General features: G+C 43.0%; 1 protein-coding gene across 7 annotated transcripts in view; it reads right to left on the minus strand.

Annotated features, from left to right (window-relative positions):
* Positions 1–11,003, minus strand: part of HECTD4 (HECT domain E3 ubiquitin protein ligase 4) — a 188,882-nt gene extending 177,879 nt beyond the window's left edge. For 3 of the 7 annotated variants that reach the window (XM_038575138.1, XM_038575139.1, XM_038575136.1), the window contains exon 1: positions 10,780–11,002. In XM_038575138.1, the coding sequence (XP_038431066.1) occupies positions 10,780–10,956 (177 nt within the window). In that variant the 5' untranslated portion in view covers positions 10,957–11,002. Of the gene's footprint in view, positions 1–10,779 lie in introns of all 7 variants that reach the window. The other 4 variants (XM_038575142.1, XM_038575141.1, XM_038575140.1 and 1 more) reach the window with 2 other exon arrangements.
* Positions 11,004–16,787: the final 5,784 nt, after the last annotated feature.

Consider the following 16,787-nt stretch of genomic DNA (forward strand, 5'->3'; position numbering starts at 1 on the left):
CACCGTGGGCTGAAGCAGCGCCAAACCACTGAGCCACCGGGGCTGCCCACCTAAATTATGTTTTTAAATCTAATTTGACAAAATTGTTCCCAATAAGTGCTTAAAGGATATAAAACTATATATAGCATTTAATCTCAATTTTATTTATATATAAATATATGAATGGAAGGAAATAGTGAAAAATTAATATAACTATTTCTAGATGGTACAAAGGATATTTCTTTTCTCTCTTACACATATAGGGGTTTTCTTTATTTTCTACATCTATGTATTACTTCTTTATAAGCAAAAAAGTTTTGCATAACATAAAAATACAATCAACTTGGATCCCTGGATGGCTCAGTGGTTTAGCACCTGCGTTCGGCCCAGGGCGTTGTCCTGGAGTCCCGGGATCGAGTCCTACATGAGGCTCCCTGCATGGAGCCTGCTTCTCCCTCTGCCTGTGTCTCTGCCTCTCTCTCTCTCTGTCACTCATGAATAAATAAATAAAATCTTTTAAAAAAATACAATCAACTTAATGTCAGTTATTTTTCATACAGGTTTAAAAAAAAGGTAGAATTACCCTTTATATTGGCACATAAGAGAGAAAATTTTAAGACAATCTGGGCCTAAACAGTCTCCCTAACAACCACCATGCACTCTGAACACACTTCAGGGGCCAGTGTGTCTCTTCCCAGAATGGGCAGCTCCCTGGCACTGCTCAAGTCTGGCAGCATCCCCAGACTATCAGAATAAGAAGTTGCTCTCTCCTGCCTAAATATGGACGTGGTCTGTATTAACTGGATTACCAACCAAAATGAGTATATGTCAGGAGCAAAGATCAAGCTGCAAGAGAAGTCCTCTGAAGTGAAGTGATAAGAGGTAGGCAGCAAAACAGAACACTCTGGCTTTTTTCAGCTGACCATGGTTTAGCTAGTATTTCCAGGTACCCAATTACATCTATAGGCTCACTCTTTTGGAGAGAAAGCCATTGGCTTAAGCAAATGATAAAATTAAGCAAATCCATGAATTCTAAAATAATCTCTTTGAGGGTGCAAGGAAAAGAGGTTCTACCAAACACTGTTGCTGGAGTACAAACTAATATGGTCAACTCTGGAGAGCAATTTGGCAATATCTAATAAAATTTAAAATGACCAGCCATCTGGGTGGCTCAGTCAGTTGAGCCGCTTTCTTTGGCTTAGGTCGTGATCCCAGGGCCCTGAGATTGAGCCCCGTGACAGGCTCCCTGCTCTTTGGGGAGTCTGCTTCTCCTTCTCCATCTGTCCCTCCATCCTGCTCGTGCTCTCTCACTCTCTCTCAAATAGAATAAATAAAATCTTAGGAAAAAAAAAATTTTTTTAATGGTCACCCATGATCCAGCAATTCTGCTTTTCAGAAACTGCTCTAGAGAAATATTCCAACATGTACACAACAGGCATGCAAGGATATATGCACTGAAGGACTTTTTTATTTTATTTTATTTTATTTTATTTTATTTATTTTATTTTATTTTAAAGATTTATTTATTTATTCAGGGGGGTGGGGGACAGAGGGAGAAGCAGGCTCCATGCAGGAAGCCCGAAGTGGGGCTCGATCCCCGGTCTCCAAGACCACGCCTTAGGCCGCCTGCAGCCTAAACCGCTGCGCCACCGGAGCTGCCCTGAAGGACGAATTTTATAAATTTTTTTTAAATTTTTATTTATTTATGATAGTCATACAGAGAGAGAGAGAGAGAGAGAGAGGCAGAGACACAGGCAGAGGGAGAAGCAGGCTCCATGCACCGGGAGCCCGACGTGGGACTCGATCCCGGGTCTCCAGGATCGCGCCCCGGGCCAAAGGCAGGCGCTAAACCGCTGCGCCACCCAGGGTTCCCTGAAGGACGAATTTTAATAGTGAAAACTGAAGGGGCAACTGGGTGGCTTAGTAGGTTGAGTGTCTGACTCTTGGTTTCAGCTCAGGTCATGATCTCAGGGTCACAGGATCCAGGCCTGCATCCGGTGCTCAATGCACGGTCTACTTGTCCCTCTCTCTCTCAAATAAAAAAAAATTTTTTTTAAAATAGTGAAGGGCAGCCCTGGTGGCTCAGAGGGAGGCCTGCTTCTCCCTCTGCCTGTGTCTCTGCCTCTCTCTCTCCTTTCTGTGTATTCTCATGAATAAATAAAATCTTTAAAAAATAAAAAATAAAAATAAATTAAAAAATAAAAAAAAGTGAAAATCTGAAAACACCACAATGAATGAAAATATTCATTGTGGTGGCCTGAATAATGCCCCCCTACAGATATTTAAGCCCTAATCCCCAGAACCAGTAAATGTGACCTTGGTTGGCAAAAAGGACTTTGCAGATATGATTAAATTAAGGGTTGTTAGATGGGGGGGCAGCCCTGGTGGCTTAGCGGTTTAGAGCCGCCTTCAGCCCGGAGTGTGATCCTGGAGACCCAGGATCGAGTCCCACGACAGGCTCCCTGCTTGGAGCCTGCTTCTCCCTCTGCCTGTGTCTCTGCCTCTCTCTCTCTCTCTCTCTCTCTCTCATGAATAAATAAATAAAATCTTAAAAAAAAAAAAAAGAAAAAAAAGAAGAAGAAGAAGAAGGGTCCTAACAAAAGCGATGCTGGAGGAGCCAAAGAGAAGACGTGTGATGACAGATCGGACACCAGGGCAACACACTCTCAAGAGAGAGGAAGAAGCACTAGAAGCTGTGAACAAGGCCAAGAAACAGATTCTCCCCTAGAACGTGCAGAAGGAAGCAGACCTGCCAGCAGTTGACTTCAGCCCAGTGAGACTCATTTTAGACTTCTGGTTTCCAGAAACATAAGAGCAAAGATAAGAATAAATTTGTGTTGTTTTAAGCCACTAATTTTGTGAGGATTTGTTAGCACAGCAACAGGAAATTAAAACACCCATCAATCAGGGAACAGCTAGATAAACTAGTATTTCTGGAGTCCCATGCAGCACTGAAAAAAAATGTGGTAGATCTGTATATGGAGTATAGGAAGATCAAAACACATCATTGGTGGGATGCCAGGGTGGCTCAGTGGTTGAGCATCTGCCTTTGGCTCAGGGCGTGATCCTAGAGTTCCGGGATCGAGTCCCACATTGGGGCTCCTGCGGGGAGTCTGCTTCTCCCTTTGCCTATGTCTCTGCCATATATGTGTGTGTGTGTGTGTGTGTATATATATATATATATGTGTATATATATATATACACATATATATATATATACACATATATATCATTGGCTTAAAAAGTGATGAAAAGATATGTCTAGCATCACATCTTCTCTGTAAGAAAAAAATAATAAAAAGCATATATGCACACAAACACACATAAAAATACACATTCAAAAGTGATCTTGGAGGAGGCACCTGGCTGATTCACATGGTTAAACGTCTGCCTTCAGCTCAGGTCATGATCCCAGGGTCCTGGGATGGAGTCCCTCCTCAGACTCCCTGCTCAGCAAGGAGTCTGCTTCTCCCTCTCCCTCTGCCTCTCTCCCTGCTTGTGTTCTCTGTCTCTCTCTCTCAAATGAATAAATAAATATTTTAAAAATTATCTTGGGGCACCTGGCTGATTCTGTTGGTAGAACATGCAACATACAACTCTTGATCTTGGGTTTATGGGTTCAAGCCCCACCTTAAATATAGACATTGCCTAAAAATAAAATATTAAGAAAAAAACCAAGATCTTAAAGAACACATTAAAAATTTGAGTACTGATTTAAAAGTGGTGAGGAAAAAAATAAAATAAAATAAAATAATAAAAAATAATAAAAAATAAATAAAAATAAATAAAAATAAAAGTGGTGAGGAGTGGATGGAGACCCGGATTAGGGATGGTATGTAAAAGACACTTCAGTTTCATCTGTTTTTCCACTTTTTATAAGGATATATTCATGTATTCATTTTAAAACTTTTTAATAGAAAAAAATAAAATTAAAAAATATTTTAATGGATCCATAAATTGTGTTAAAAAAAAAAAGCAGGATGAAAGTAATAGAGTAATAGTTATACAATATCTGCAATCTTGGGACACCTGGTGGCTCAGCGGTTGAGCATCTGCCTTTGGCTCAGGGCATGATCCTGGGTTCTGGAGATCTGGTCCCGCATCAGGCTCCTTGCATGGAGTCTGCTTCTCCTCCCTCTACCTGTGTCTCTGTTTCTGTGTCTCTCATGAATAAATAAATAAAATCTTAAATATATATATATATATATATATCTGCAGTCTTCTCTCCTTTGGAAGTAGCTATGCATTTATCCTACAGTTGATCACCTGCTATTATTTATATTTGTCTATAAATATTGACTAAACATCTTAAAAAGCAGACTATGCTCCTTGTGTTCATCCCACAAACACCACTGTAAAACAAGACGGAAAGAGGGGGAGGGAGGAGAGAGCATGGGGTCCTTTTGGGACTTGACAAGCCTTTCATAATTATCACTACAGATACCTTATTACTTAGGAAAGAACAGGAGCATGACAATCTACCTGTTAGCCCAGGCCAACAGGTGTTATTTTGTGACAGTCAATATGAAAGCCAAGAAGACAGATAATAATCAAAACTGATTTATTTAGCAAGACCTTAGACATACAATTGGAGGAAAACTGAAATGAAAACTATTATCTCATCTGCCTAGCCAGACTGCAAACAAATTGGGAAGGAAGAAAATTCCAGAGGGATCACACACACACACACACACACACACACACACACACACCCTATCTCCACTATCCACTTCAAGAGGGGAAAAAAAAATTTTTAAGATTTTATTTATTTATTCATGAGAGATAGAGAGAGAGAGGCAGAGACACAGGCAGAGGGAGAAGCAGGCTCCCCATGGGGAGCCCGATATGGGACTCGATCCCAGGATCCCGGGATCACACCCTGAGCCAAAGGCAGATGCTCAACCACTGAGCCACCCAGGCATCCTGAGAAGAAAGAAAATTTTGCCAATGGCACAGTTTTGCTTTCATATACAAAGGGCAGCTGACTGAATATGCAAAAAACAACTTTCCAGCAATGAAGCACCTTATAAAGACAGCCCATATACTCTAAGTACATAATCACATCCCTCCTTATCTAATCCTTACATTAACCCTATTATTACTCCCCTCCTACAAATGATGAGGTGTCTAACATAATTTTTGAACCTGGACCCTGGGCTAGAGTTGGACAGATCTATTTCACTCTCAGCTTTGTTAATTATATGACCTTTGACAAGTTACTTCACTTCCGTGCCACAGTCTCCTCATTTGTAAAATGAGGATAACGAAAGTAACAAACTTATAAGGTTTTTACAAGGATTGAATGAGATAATGGGTGTGAAGTGCTTAGCACAGAGCCTGGCACACAACATGCTGACGCTGTGGTCATGGCGATAAGTAGAGGTGGGGACAATGATGACAAGGTAGTTGCAGTGGAAGAAGAAACCAGGGATTACTAAAGGTGTGGAACTGCCTAAAATCATACAGCTAGTATGGGGCTAGAATTTCAGTCCCCATCTTACTCTTTAAATCTGATTTTGACCTTTAGGCAAATACTGCCTCCCACAGTCATAAGGTATTTCATTCTAGCCAGCCAAACCTGAGAGCTGGTTGAGCCATTGTTGCTCAAGCTCACAGAACACTGCACAAAGATTCAGTTGACTCTTCTTCCAATGCTCATTAATTACACTGTCATTAACTTTACTTGCAGCAAAGGTAGTTTTATTCATTTATTCATTACCTCTTCTAAATTTAGAATGTGGAATTCTATAAAAGTACATAAACCACTTCCGAATGAATCTGACCAAAGGATAAACTGGCTGGTGGTATCCTCCTAGGAGAATACATCAACATTTATAAATCTAAAGTATCCTCTCAGGGGATCCCTGGGTGGCTCAGCGGTTTAGCGCCTGCCTTTGGCCCAGTGTGTGCTCCTGGAGTCCCGGGATCAAGGCCCACATCAGGCTCCCTGCATGGAGCCTGCTTCTCCCTCTGCCTGTGTCTCTGCCTCTGTGTGTGTGTGTCTCTCTCATGAATAAATAAATAAAATCTTTTTTAAAAATTTAAAAAATAAAGCATCATCTCAAAGGCTTCATCTGAATGTACCCTAAGTATTCAAAGCCTTAACTCATTTCAGTTGATTGACTCCTTCCCTCATGTAGCAAAACAACAAACAGGAAACAAAAAACCCTCCTGAGCCTTTTCTCATTTCCTAAATAGTTCTCAAGTAAAGCATTCTGGGTTTACATAGGGTTTGTTCGTTTGCTTTAGTGAGATGTAACAGGCATACGATGAACTGCACATATTGAAAACACTCAGTTTGATGAGTTTTGACATATGCATAATATACAACCATCACAAATTATTGTTGCATTTTCTAGAATTTCACATAAGTGAAATCTTACAATATTTATTCCTGTTTATCTAGTTTCTTCCACCCAGCATAAATCACATCTGTTTAGATTGTTGATGGACCTTTAGATTGTTTTCAGTTTTTGACAAGCACAAATAAAGCTGCAATGAACCTTCATGTTCAAGTCTTTTGAATTGGCATAAGTGTGTGGGGATGGGGTGGGTTCTTATTAAAACACACACACACACACACACACAATGAAAAATAAGAAATATTAACTTAAATGCCTGAGTTCAAAATTAAACTACAGGGTACAAAAAAAAAAAAAAAAAAACTACAGGGTACAAAATAGCTTAGCCAATTTGGGCAAATCAATGAGCTTTTCTGTCAACATCCATATGTGCAATGCCCGTCCCCACTGGAGTCTGAAGCAAAATGAGATAGGAAACAGGAACCTTTTGGAACTTCCACAAATAAGCTATTCCTTTTTGTCTTGTAAATTCTCTTAAAAAAAAAAAAAAAAGACTAATGTTCTAGGAAATGTAATGCATAATGCAATATTTGAGTTGTCATTTTTAAGTTTTTTTTAACTTCTTAAATTAAAAAAAAATAATTTCTTAAATTATTTCACACTTAAAAAAATAATTTCCTACACACCTTCACTTTCTGCCAACAACATGAAATTAAAATAAATACAGGTAGCTATTTTATTTTATTTTTTCAGGTAGCTATTTTAAACACCAAGAAAAAAAGCCCTCACTCTGCTTTTTTTTTTTTTTTTTTTTTTTCCACTCTTCATTTCTAATACATTCCAGTGGATTCAAAGTCTTTATCTTGGGGCAGCCCCGGTGGCGCAGTGGTTTAGTGCCTCCTGCAGCCTGAGGTGTGATCCTGGGGACCCAGGATCGAGTCCCACATCGGGCTTCCTGCATGGGGCCTGCTTCTCTCTCTGCCTGTGTCTCTGCCTCTCTCTCGCTCTCTCTGAATGAATAAATAAATAAATCTTTAAAAAAAAAAAAAAAAGTCCTTATCTTCCAGCCTTACTTGATCTGCATCCACCACCACTACCACCACCACCCACCCCCCATCTCTCATCATCCTCCTCTTCCCCTTGGTTTACTGGGCTCAGAGCTCCAAACTAGGGCCTCTAAAGATGCTTGCTGCCCTCTGAGGGCCCTAGCTCTTGCTGTCCTCGGTCTAGGATGTACTTTCCCCTATGGTAGGCACACTCTCACTTCCTTCGGGGCTCTGCTCAAATGCCATTCTGTGCTCTCCTTTCCTGCTCATCCTAAGAGGGAGCCCTTCCCCACCATCACTCCCCATTCCTCCTACCCAGCTATATTTGTCTCCACAGCACTTATCAGGTATTATGTACATGTATACATATATAGACTACATATTTGATTATCATTATTGTCTATATCTTCCCACTCAAATAAAAGTTTTTTAAAGACAAAGGTTTTATTTTATCCTCTGCTGCATCTTCAATGCCCAGGACAGTGGGCCCAGATCACTTCTGAATTCCACAAATACTTACTGAAGAAATTTGTTGATTACACATTATTTATTGATTAAAAAAATAAACTCTGAGGAGTCTGGTTGGCTCTGTTGGAAGAGCACCTGATTCTTGGTCTCAGGGTCGTGAGTTCAAACCCCATCTTGGGTATAGAGAGAGATAGAGAGATAGAGAGATAGAGAGATAGAGAGATAGATAGATAGATAGATTAAATCTGTTTAGAATTTACTAGGAAGAAAAAATAGGAAGAAAAATTTTAATTCAAATGCTGGGCTCTTGCTTAAATTAAAATGCTAAGTCAATGTTAATCGACTTCATAGGATGGATTCTTTTCTCAAATGGACATTTAACTTTGAGCAGCACTTACAAAGTGAAAAGAACACTGGAATTCAAAGGTAGGAAAGCCTGGATCTAGTCACCTGTCCTGACATAACTAATTTCACTACCAAGTCATAACAGCTCCGGACCTCAGATAACTTTTTTCTAAAATGAGGAAAGTGATTATCTCTAAGGCCCCTTCGTGCTCTAAAATCCTGAGATTCTACTGCAATTAGTACACAGGTATGCATTAATATTGCCAGTCATAAATTAGTTAGCTTAATCCAAATTTGTCCTAATCCAAAACTTCAACGGAAGGATTCTAACTAGAAAAGCCTGTGAAAAAAAAATTGTTATCCAGCTAGTCTACTGGAAGAGGCTTAGAAGAGCATACTTCATAGGGGTGGTAGCATTTCAATGTTAGTTTTTTTTAAAAAGTTGATGAACCTTTAATCTTCCTCAAATATTAAAAAAAAATAGGTTACTAGAAAGGATATAAAAATATCTGGTTATTATCCTATCTGTATCCAGTTATGAAATTTTAGATAATTACAAATATGAGTATCATACATACAAGGAGGTAGTAGAATATTATGATCAGGAGCAGACATGTTAGAGACCAACAGACCCAGTTAATGTCCAAGATCTCTATGTGTGACCTTGAGTAAGTCACATACTTAATCTGCATTTTGCTTGCCTCATCTGCACAATGGGTGCAACATTTATAGTTGTTCCAACAGGTAACAATATTTACCTACTAGGATTCTTTTGGGAACTTAATAAGATGATGTCTGACACATAGGATATACTTAATATTACTTAATACACCCTTGCAAACACAAATCTAACAGCCACAAAAATATTCTTAGCTATCCATTTCTACTGATACAATATAGCTAGCCTATATAGCAAATGGAAAGAAATGAAAAAAGTTCTTCACCACTGACAGTCATGGAAGGTCAGAACATACATTTTCTTTGAGTTTTTAAAAATCTACCAAACCAGGGAGGTTTTCTTTGAGATCATTCTTCTGTGGAAAGAGCTGACAAATAATACATTTTTGCAGTAAACATCTTGGGAAAGCCAACTTAACAGCTCAGTTATTTTGAACTATTCCTACCTTTTTAATCCTAAAAATAAACATGTTATATACATATCAAATTTTGGGATCTCTAAACTTAGTGTTTAAGGAACAAAAGAGCATCCACTTTCCACATTTCACATACAACAAAGTCAATTAAATAAAAAGATTCCACCATCATAGCATAATACCCGTTGACTTTTCAAGCCAATAAAACACTTGCTTTTTCTAGAATAGGCCCAAATGAGGCATAATAAAACCATAATCCCATGTTAGGAATTCCCTATCAACTTCTTCCCTTTTCGGTGGCCAAACTGAAAAATAAGTCAATTAAGAGTTCACAATGGGAATACTGCAACCTCAACCTCAAACCCAGACACAAAACACAGTGGAACGCATTCGCATCTCAAGCACGCCCAAACGCCTTGGCGAACGCGATCTGATCACTACCGTTTCCAGAAACACACTGTAATGTATTTTAATCCATTTCTATAAACGTTCCTTGTGCTGAAAGCCAAAGTGCATGCAAAACCGCAAAACACAAAAGATTTTCGCATTCCGTTTTTAGCCAGAAGATAGGCCATCCTCTCTGCGCCCTACCCTAGAGAGTCTTCCTTGCGACAGTAGGAATGACACCCCATGCTACCTACACATCAAAATATCACCCCAAAGTGGAGGGGGTGCAGCGTCAGCATCGGCTGGCCTGGATGAAAGGATACTGCCAGTATTCCCACCTCTGGGCAAACATGAAACCAAGTGAAGTCAGTGGAAAGTTCTCAACAACCGAGATATTTGGTTTCCTTCTGCTCCAAACCCAGCAGCAGCAAAAATGCGGAGATTTGCTTTTGCACCTGCCACGGCTCACGGCTTCCCGGCGACTCCCGAGCTCACGAAAAAGGCCTTGAGGCCTAAAGCGCCCGTGACCCCTTGCGGAGAGCGCACGGAGGGCCCCTGTAGCATCACCCTCGCTGTCCACACCGCTCGCTTCCCTGACAAAGGCCCCGTGTCGGTCCGAGGCACGACACAGAGAAGTTACCGGTTTGTCCATCACGGACCGACAGCTGCCAATACCCTCCGGGGGTGGGGGTACCGGCGAGGTGGAGATCAACATAGGACTGGCAATGAGAAAGGGAGAGGTATACAACGTTAAAATTAAAACGTCCCCAAAGCTAAGCAACCTGGGTGTGCCCTGCAAGTGAGTCCAGAGGGCTCGTGGGGGAGGGGAGAGAGCCGGGGAGACGACGGTGGCTCCTCCAGGGCGTGAAGGCCGTGCCGAGTGACAGTCTAATAAAATGCTGGGTGTCAGAACGCTCAGAATGAAACCACAAATGCAATCCCCCGCGAGCTTGAGGCCCTGAGGAGGCAGGGAGGCGGGCGGGCTGCGGATCTGCGGCCGCGGCCCCCCACCTGTCCGCCCTGCGCCCACACACCTGCCGGGGCACACTCTGGGGAGCCTCGGGGTGGGGGTGAGGCAGAGGTGCGATGGCCCGAGCCCTGGGGTGCGGGGCGGGCGGGCTAATGGGCTGGCAGAGGCCGGGGAGCAGCCTCGCTCACCTCCAAGTCGGTGTCGGCGGCCTCCGGGGCCCCGAGGATCTCGCTCGGCAGCTCGGCTAGGTCGGTGACCCGGATCAGCCCGTCGTGCAGGAAGATGGTCTCCTCCTTCACCGAGAGCCACTGCGCCGAGTCCGCGGCCGCCGCCGCCGCAGCTGCCGCGGCCGCCGACGAGCCCATGGCCCTGGCTGAGGGCTGGACGGTGAGGGGCAGCCGCCCGGCCCGGGGGAAACGCGAGCAGCAGCCGCCGAGATCACCAGTCCATAGCAGCAGCAGCCGCGCCCGCCTGCAGCGCCCCGCTCGCCGCGTCGCCCGTGCAGCTCCGCCCTAGGCGGTCCGAGCCGCCATCCCCCCACCCCCGGCCCGGGAGACCCCGGCCCCGCCGCCACCGCCGCCGCCCTGAGGAGCAGGACCCGCCTCTGCCGCTCGGCAGCCAACTGTCAGTAAGACGCCATGTTGGGGGCGGGGCTCCCGGCATGCCCCGCGGAGCGGACAATACAGGCTCCGCCCCCCGCTTGGCCCCGCCCCCAGGCGGCCCGGGCCTCCCAAATCTGCAGGACCTCTATGCCTCGCCTTTCGATGGGTCTTGTCCTCAGACTGACCTTCCCCCTCGTTCTACCTCTAGCCACCCAGGGGCGCCCGGGATCTGCCGTGCGCCAGCAGAAGAAGCCGCCGCCTCCCCTCCTCTCCCTCCTCGGGTGTGCATCCTTCGCAGGGGCCAGAACGCCCCATCCTCGACAGAACTTAGAGGTTCATTTCCTGCTTTCATATTTAAATGAGGTATATGCAAAAATTGGGCACAGTGAACACTTGTTCATAAGCGCTCGGTAGAGCCTCACAGTAGGTGCTGCTTATTTTACTAAAGTGTCTGGTACTCCATAAGCACTCAAAACCTGATGAAAATAAAGCACCGGTCACAATGCTTGGTGCCCAGCATCTGGCACTTAATAAGTGCGACCTAGTGGGAGTTGAACTATTGTTTTCTTTTTTTTTTTTTTAACTATTGTTTTCTTTCATCAGTATTCAACACTGATTGACATGCATCTTAAAAATACGCCCGCCATCCCATTTTATTAAAACAATAGAGGAAAGAAACGTGTGTAGAGAAAAATGTGTGGGAGAACACATTCCAAATTGTTAATGTGAATTGCCATGCAGAGTGGGACTGGTCTGTAATGGTTGCGGTGAAGATTGCTGTCTTTGTACTGCACTTACAATTTTATTTTATTTTTTAAAAGATTTTATTTGTTTATTCATGAGAATACACGGGGGGGGGGGGGCAGAGACACAGGCAGAGGGAGAAGCAGGCTCCATGCAGGGAGCCCGACGTGGGACTCGATCCTGGGACTCCAGGATCACACCCTGGGCTGAAGGCAGCCCTAAACCGCTAAGCCACCAGGGCTGCCCTGCACTTAGAATTTTTAAAAAAGCACTCATTGATATAAAAGGACTTGAAAATGTATGTACACACACACACAAACCCATGCACACAGACGTTAATAGCAGCTTTATTAATAATTTTCAAAACTTGGAAGTAACCAGGATGCCCTTGAGTGGGTGAATGGATAAACTGAGGTCCATCCAGTCAATGAAATATTATTCAGAGCTAAAAACAGGAATGACTATCAAGTCATGAAAAGACATGGAGGAAACTTAAAGGTGTATTACTAAGTGAAAGAAGCCAATTTGAAAAGGCTACATGTGGGGCGCTTGTGTGGCATCCTCAGTTAAGCAATTGACTTGGTTTCAGCTCAGGCCCTGATCTCAGATCATGAGATGGAGCCTGCATGGGGCTCTGTTGTGAGATGGAGCCCCATTGGGCTCTGCGCTCATCTGTAGAGTCTGCTTAGGACTCTCTCTGCCCTTCCCCCTCTCTATAAAATAAATAAATAAATCATTTTTAAAAAGCTACATACTGTGTGATTCCAACTATAGGACATTCTGGAAAAGGCAGAAAAAAATCAGTGGTTGCTAGGGCTTTGGGGTGTGGAGAGAGGGATGACTAGGCAGAGCATGGAGGATTTGGGGGCAGTAAAAATAATCTGTTTGGGGACACCTGGATGGCTCAAGCAGTTGAGCGCCTGCCTTCCACCCAGGGCATGATCCTGGAGACCCAGGATCGAGTCCCACATAGGGCTCCTTTCAGGGAGCCTGCTTCTCCCTCTGCCTGTGTCTCTGCTTCTCTCTCTCTGTGTGTCTCTCATAAATAGATAAATAAAATCTTTAAAATAGTAATAATCTGTTTGGTACCATAATGATGGATTCATGTAATTATTCATTTGTCCAAAAGCTTAGAATGTACACCCCACCAAGAGTGAACCAGAATGTAAACTATGGATTTGGGGGATGATGATGTGTCAGTGTAGGTTCCTCAGTTGCAACAAATGTACCATCTAGAGGGGGCGGCGAAGATCAAGGAAGCTATGCATGTGTGATGGCAGGGAGCATATGCAAAATCTCTGTACCTTCCTCTCAATTTTGCTATGAACCTAAAATTGCTCTGAAAAAATAGTATTCATAAGGAATAAATAAGCAAATGAATCAGATGAACATTAAGATGCATACCCTCTGATCCAGTAATTTAACTCTGAAGAAGTTGTTCAAGGGAAATAATCAGACCCCTATAGTCAAAGTTGCATGTACAAGGATGTACAGGAAAAAAAAAAAAAAAAGGATGTACAGGTCTGTACTGTTTATGAGCAGAAAAATTGTAACTTGCCTAAACATTCAACAATATGGAAATGGTTAACCATAATAATGGTATATCCATAAGATTAAATATTATGAAGTCATTCAGAATAATGTTTATGAAGAATATTAATGCAAGTGAATGTTCATGACAAAATAATACAAGCTATTGAGCACTTAGGAGTCAGAATACGCCTATTCATTTATCCACCAGAACACCCTTCAGAGTATTCGTTAACAGCCCCATCAAACAAGAAGTAAGGCTCAGAGACACCTGGGTGGCTCAATGATTGAATGTCTGCCTTTGGCTCAGGGCAAGATCCCAGAGTCCTGTGACTGAGTCCTGCATCGGGCTCTCTGCATGGAGCTCGCTTCTCCTCCCTCTTCCTGTGTCTTTGCCTCTCTCTGTGCGTCTCTCATGAATAAATAAATAAAATTTAAAAAAGGGGGGGGGAGTAAGGCTCAGGGGGGTGCTTGGGTGACTCAGTAGGTTAAGAGTCTGCCTTCAGCTTGGAGTCCCATGATCGATGAGCCCTGAGTCAGTAGGGCTTCCTGCCCAGGGGGGAGTCTGCTTCTCCCTCTCTTTCAGCTCCTCCTGCCGCTCCTGTTCTCTCTCTCACTCACTCTCTTTCTCAAATAAATAAATAAATAATCTTTTTAAAAAAATAACTGAAGCTCAGAATTAAGTGATTGGCATCTAAGAATTGGCAGAATTGAGATCTGAACCCATACTAGGCTCCATTCTTCACTGCCTCCCTCCTAAATAAATAATTCATATTCATAGCACTGTTACAATGATCTCACGCCCCTCATCATGATTTTAATTTCATTTTTTTGATACTTATTCCACAAGCATTTGTTAATTCCGTAGTAGATGTCAAATCCTGGGAGGTATATAGAATGGAGATATGAATATTATTATAATTCATAAATTATATGAATTAATATATGAAAAACTTACTCTCTGTTCTGAGACCTAGACAGCTATAATAGTCTTAGCCGTTCGGTTAAGTGTCTGCTTTGGGCTCAGGTCATGATCCTGGGGTCCCGGTTGGCTCACGTTAGGATCCTAGGGTCCTGGGATAGAGCCCCGCATTAGGCTCCTTGCTGAGCAGCAGGGAGCCTGCTTCTCCCTCTCCCCACATCACACCCCCGCTTGTGCTTGCTCTCACTGTCTTTCTCTCTCAAATAAATAGAATCTTTAAAAAAAAACTGTTGAAGATATTCCACGGAAAGATGGCCCTTCTCTTTTTATTCATTCAACAAATATTTCTTGATTCTTGCTGTGTAACAGACATTGCTCTAAGGCAGAAAAGTCTTCTCGTGAGATAGTGACAATCAAGTAAGGGAGACAGTCAGGAAGCAAAGAACACGAAGTCCAGCAGTTCGGAGCAGATCAGTACCATGAAAACAATAAAACAGATGAATGTGATGAAATGACCATTTCATACATCCTCACAATAGCCCTCTGAGTGGAGTAACATTATCTTCCCTTCCAGTTGGGGCATCAAGGCTCAACAGGATTCTTTGCTCAATGTTCTCACAACCAGTAAGTATTAAAAGCTCAGATCTGGGGCAGCCCAGGTGGCTCAGCGGTTTAGCGCCACCTTCTGCCCAGGGCCTGATCCTGGAGACCCTGGATCGAGTACCACATCAGGCTCCCTCCATGGAGCCTGCTTCTCCCTCTGCCTGTGTCTCTGCCTCTCTCTGTGTGTGTGTCTCTCATGAATAAATAAATAAAATCGTTTAAAAGCTCAGATCTGAACCCATGTCTGTCTCATTCTACAATCCCAGCTTCCTTACCTTGTTTTTTTATTTTTAAGTAAGCTCCATGCCCAGCATGAACCCCAATGCGGGGCTTGAACTCACAATCCTGAGATCAAGACCTGAGCTGAGATTCAAGAGTTGGATGGTTAACCAACTGATGGATGGTTAACCACCCAGGTGCCCCTCAGCTTCCGTATTTTGGCTGTAAGGAAACTACTCTTTCCTTTTGCTCACAGTTTCCAAATCTAATGGCAACCATCACAATTTCTTAAATGCCCAGGTTTGAGAATCTAAACAACCTTCTTGTATAGCTCAGAGAAACATTCTCTTGCTCTTATCATTTATATTTCAAGATCAGGAGTCAAGACCACCAATAACTTTTGTCCTTCAGCCCAATTAATGAAAACAGCACATATCCAGGGCTGCAAGTCTTTAGACTGCATAATGAATAGTTATTTAATATTTTAGCAACAGTTATTAATTAGTCATAAGATTGCGTGGCTGCCACCGTACCATGATAAGGCAGCTGATGAATTAATATTTATAGAACCTCCTCTGGAAAAAGACTATTTATTGGGAATTTCTAGAATGGTCAGAAAGACAAAGAAAGTCCCTGGTCATAAGAACTCTTTGCTGCAAGCCTGGAGGCAGAGAATCCAAAATTAGTCAAGATCACACACACACACACACACACACACACACACACACACACACACATACCATGCACACAGGAAACATATTCATAGGATCATAAAAAGAAAAGGGTTGTGGTTGATTATTTTTTTAAGATTTTATTTATTTATTCATGAGAGACAGAGAGAGAGAGAGAGAGGCAGAGACATAGGCAGAGGGAGAAGCAGGCTCCACACAGGGAGCCCGAAGTGGGACTCGATCCCAGGACCCCAGGATCACGCCCTGGGCTGAACGAAGGCAGGCGCCAAACTGCTGGGAGCCACCCAGGGACTCCCTGTGGTTGATGATTTCTTTTCTTTTTCTTTTTTTTTTTTAATTTATTTTTTATTGGTGTTCAATTTACTAACATACAGAATAACCCCCAGTGCCCGTCACCCATTCACTCCCACCCCCTGCCCTCCTCCCCTTCCACCACCCCCAGTTTGTTTCCCAGAGTTAGGAGTCTTTATGTTCTGTCTCCCTTTCTGATATTTCCCACACATTTCTTCTCCCTTCCCTTATATTCCCTTTCACTATTATTTATATTCCCCAAATGAATGAGAACATATAATGTCCTTCTACAACTGACTTACTTCACTCAGCTGATTTCTTTTCTTTAGAATTGTCCTCTCCACTCTTCCATTCGAGAATGGAGTTTGGGACAGGAAACAAAGAGAAGGTATTGGCTGAGTAACCCTTAAGTTGGAAGAAAGAGGAAACATGAGAAAACAGGAAGAATAGCTTTTGGTAGGTTGGACCTCAGTTTCCCTTGGGAGGCATCTCCTCAAGAGACAGCAAGCTTGTTGATGGAGACCATCTCCCTTCTGCCCTAGCTGCTGCTGATGTTCATTGGCCTCAGCTCAAGCTGGGGCCCCTCTGGGATT

Source organism: Canis lupus, chromosome 26 (assembly GCF_011100685.1).
Source record: "Canis lupus familiaris isolate Mischka breed German Shepherd chromosome 26, alternate assembly UU_Cfam_GSD_1.0, whole genome shotgun sequence".
Taxonomy (NCBI): Eukaryota; Metazoa; Chordata; class Mammalia; order Carnivora; family Canidae; genus Canis; species Canis lupus.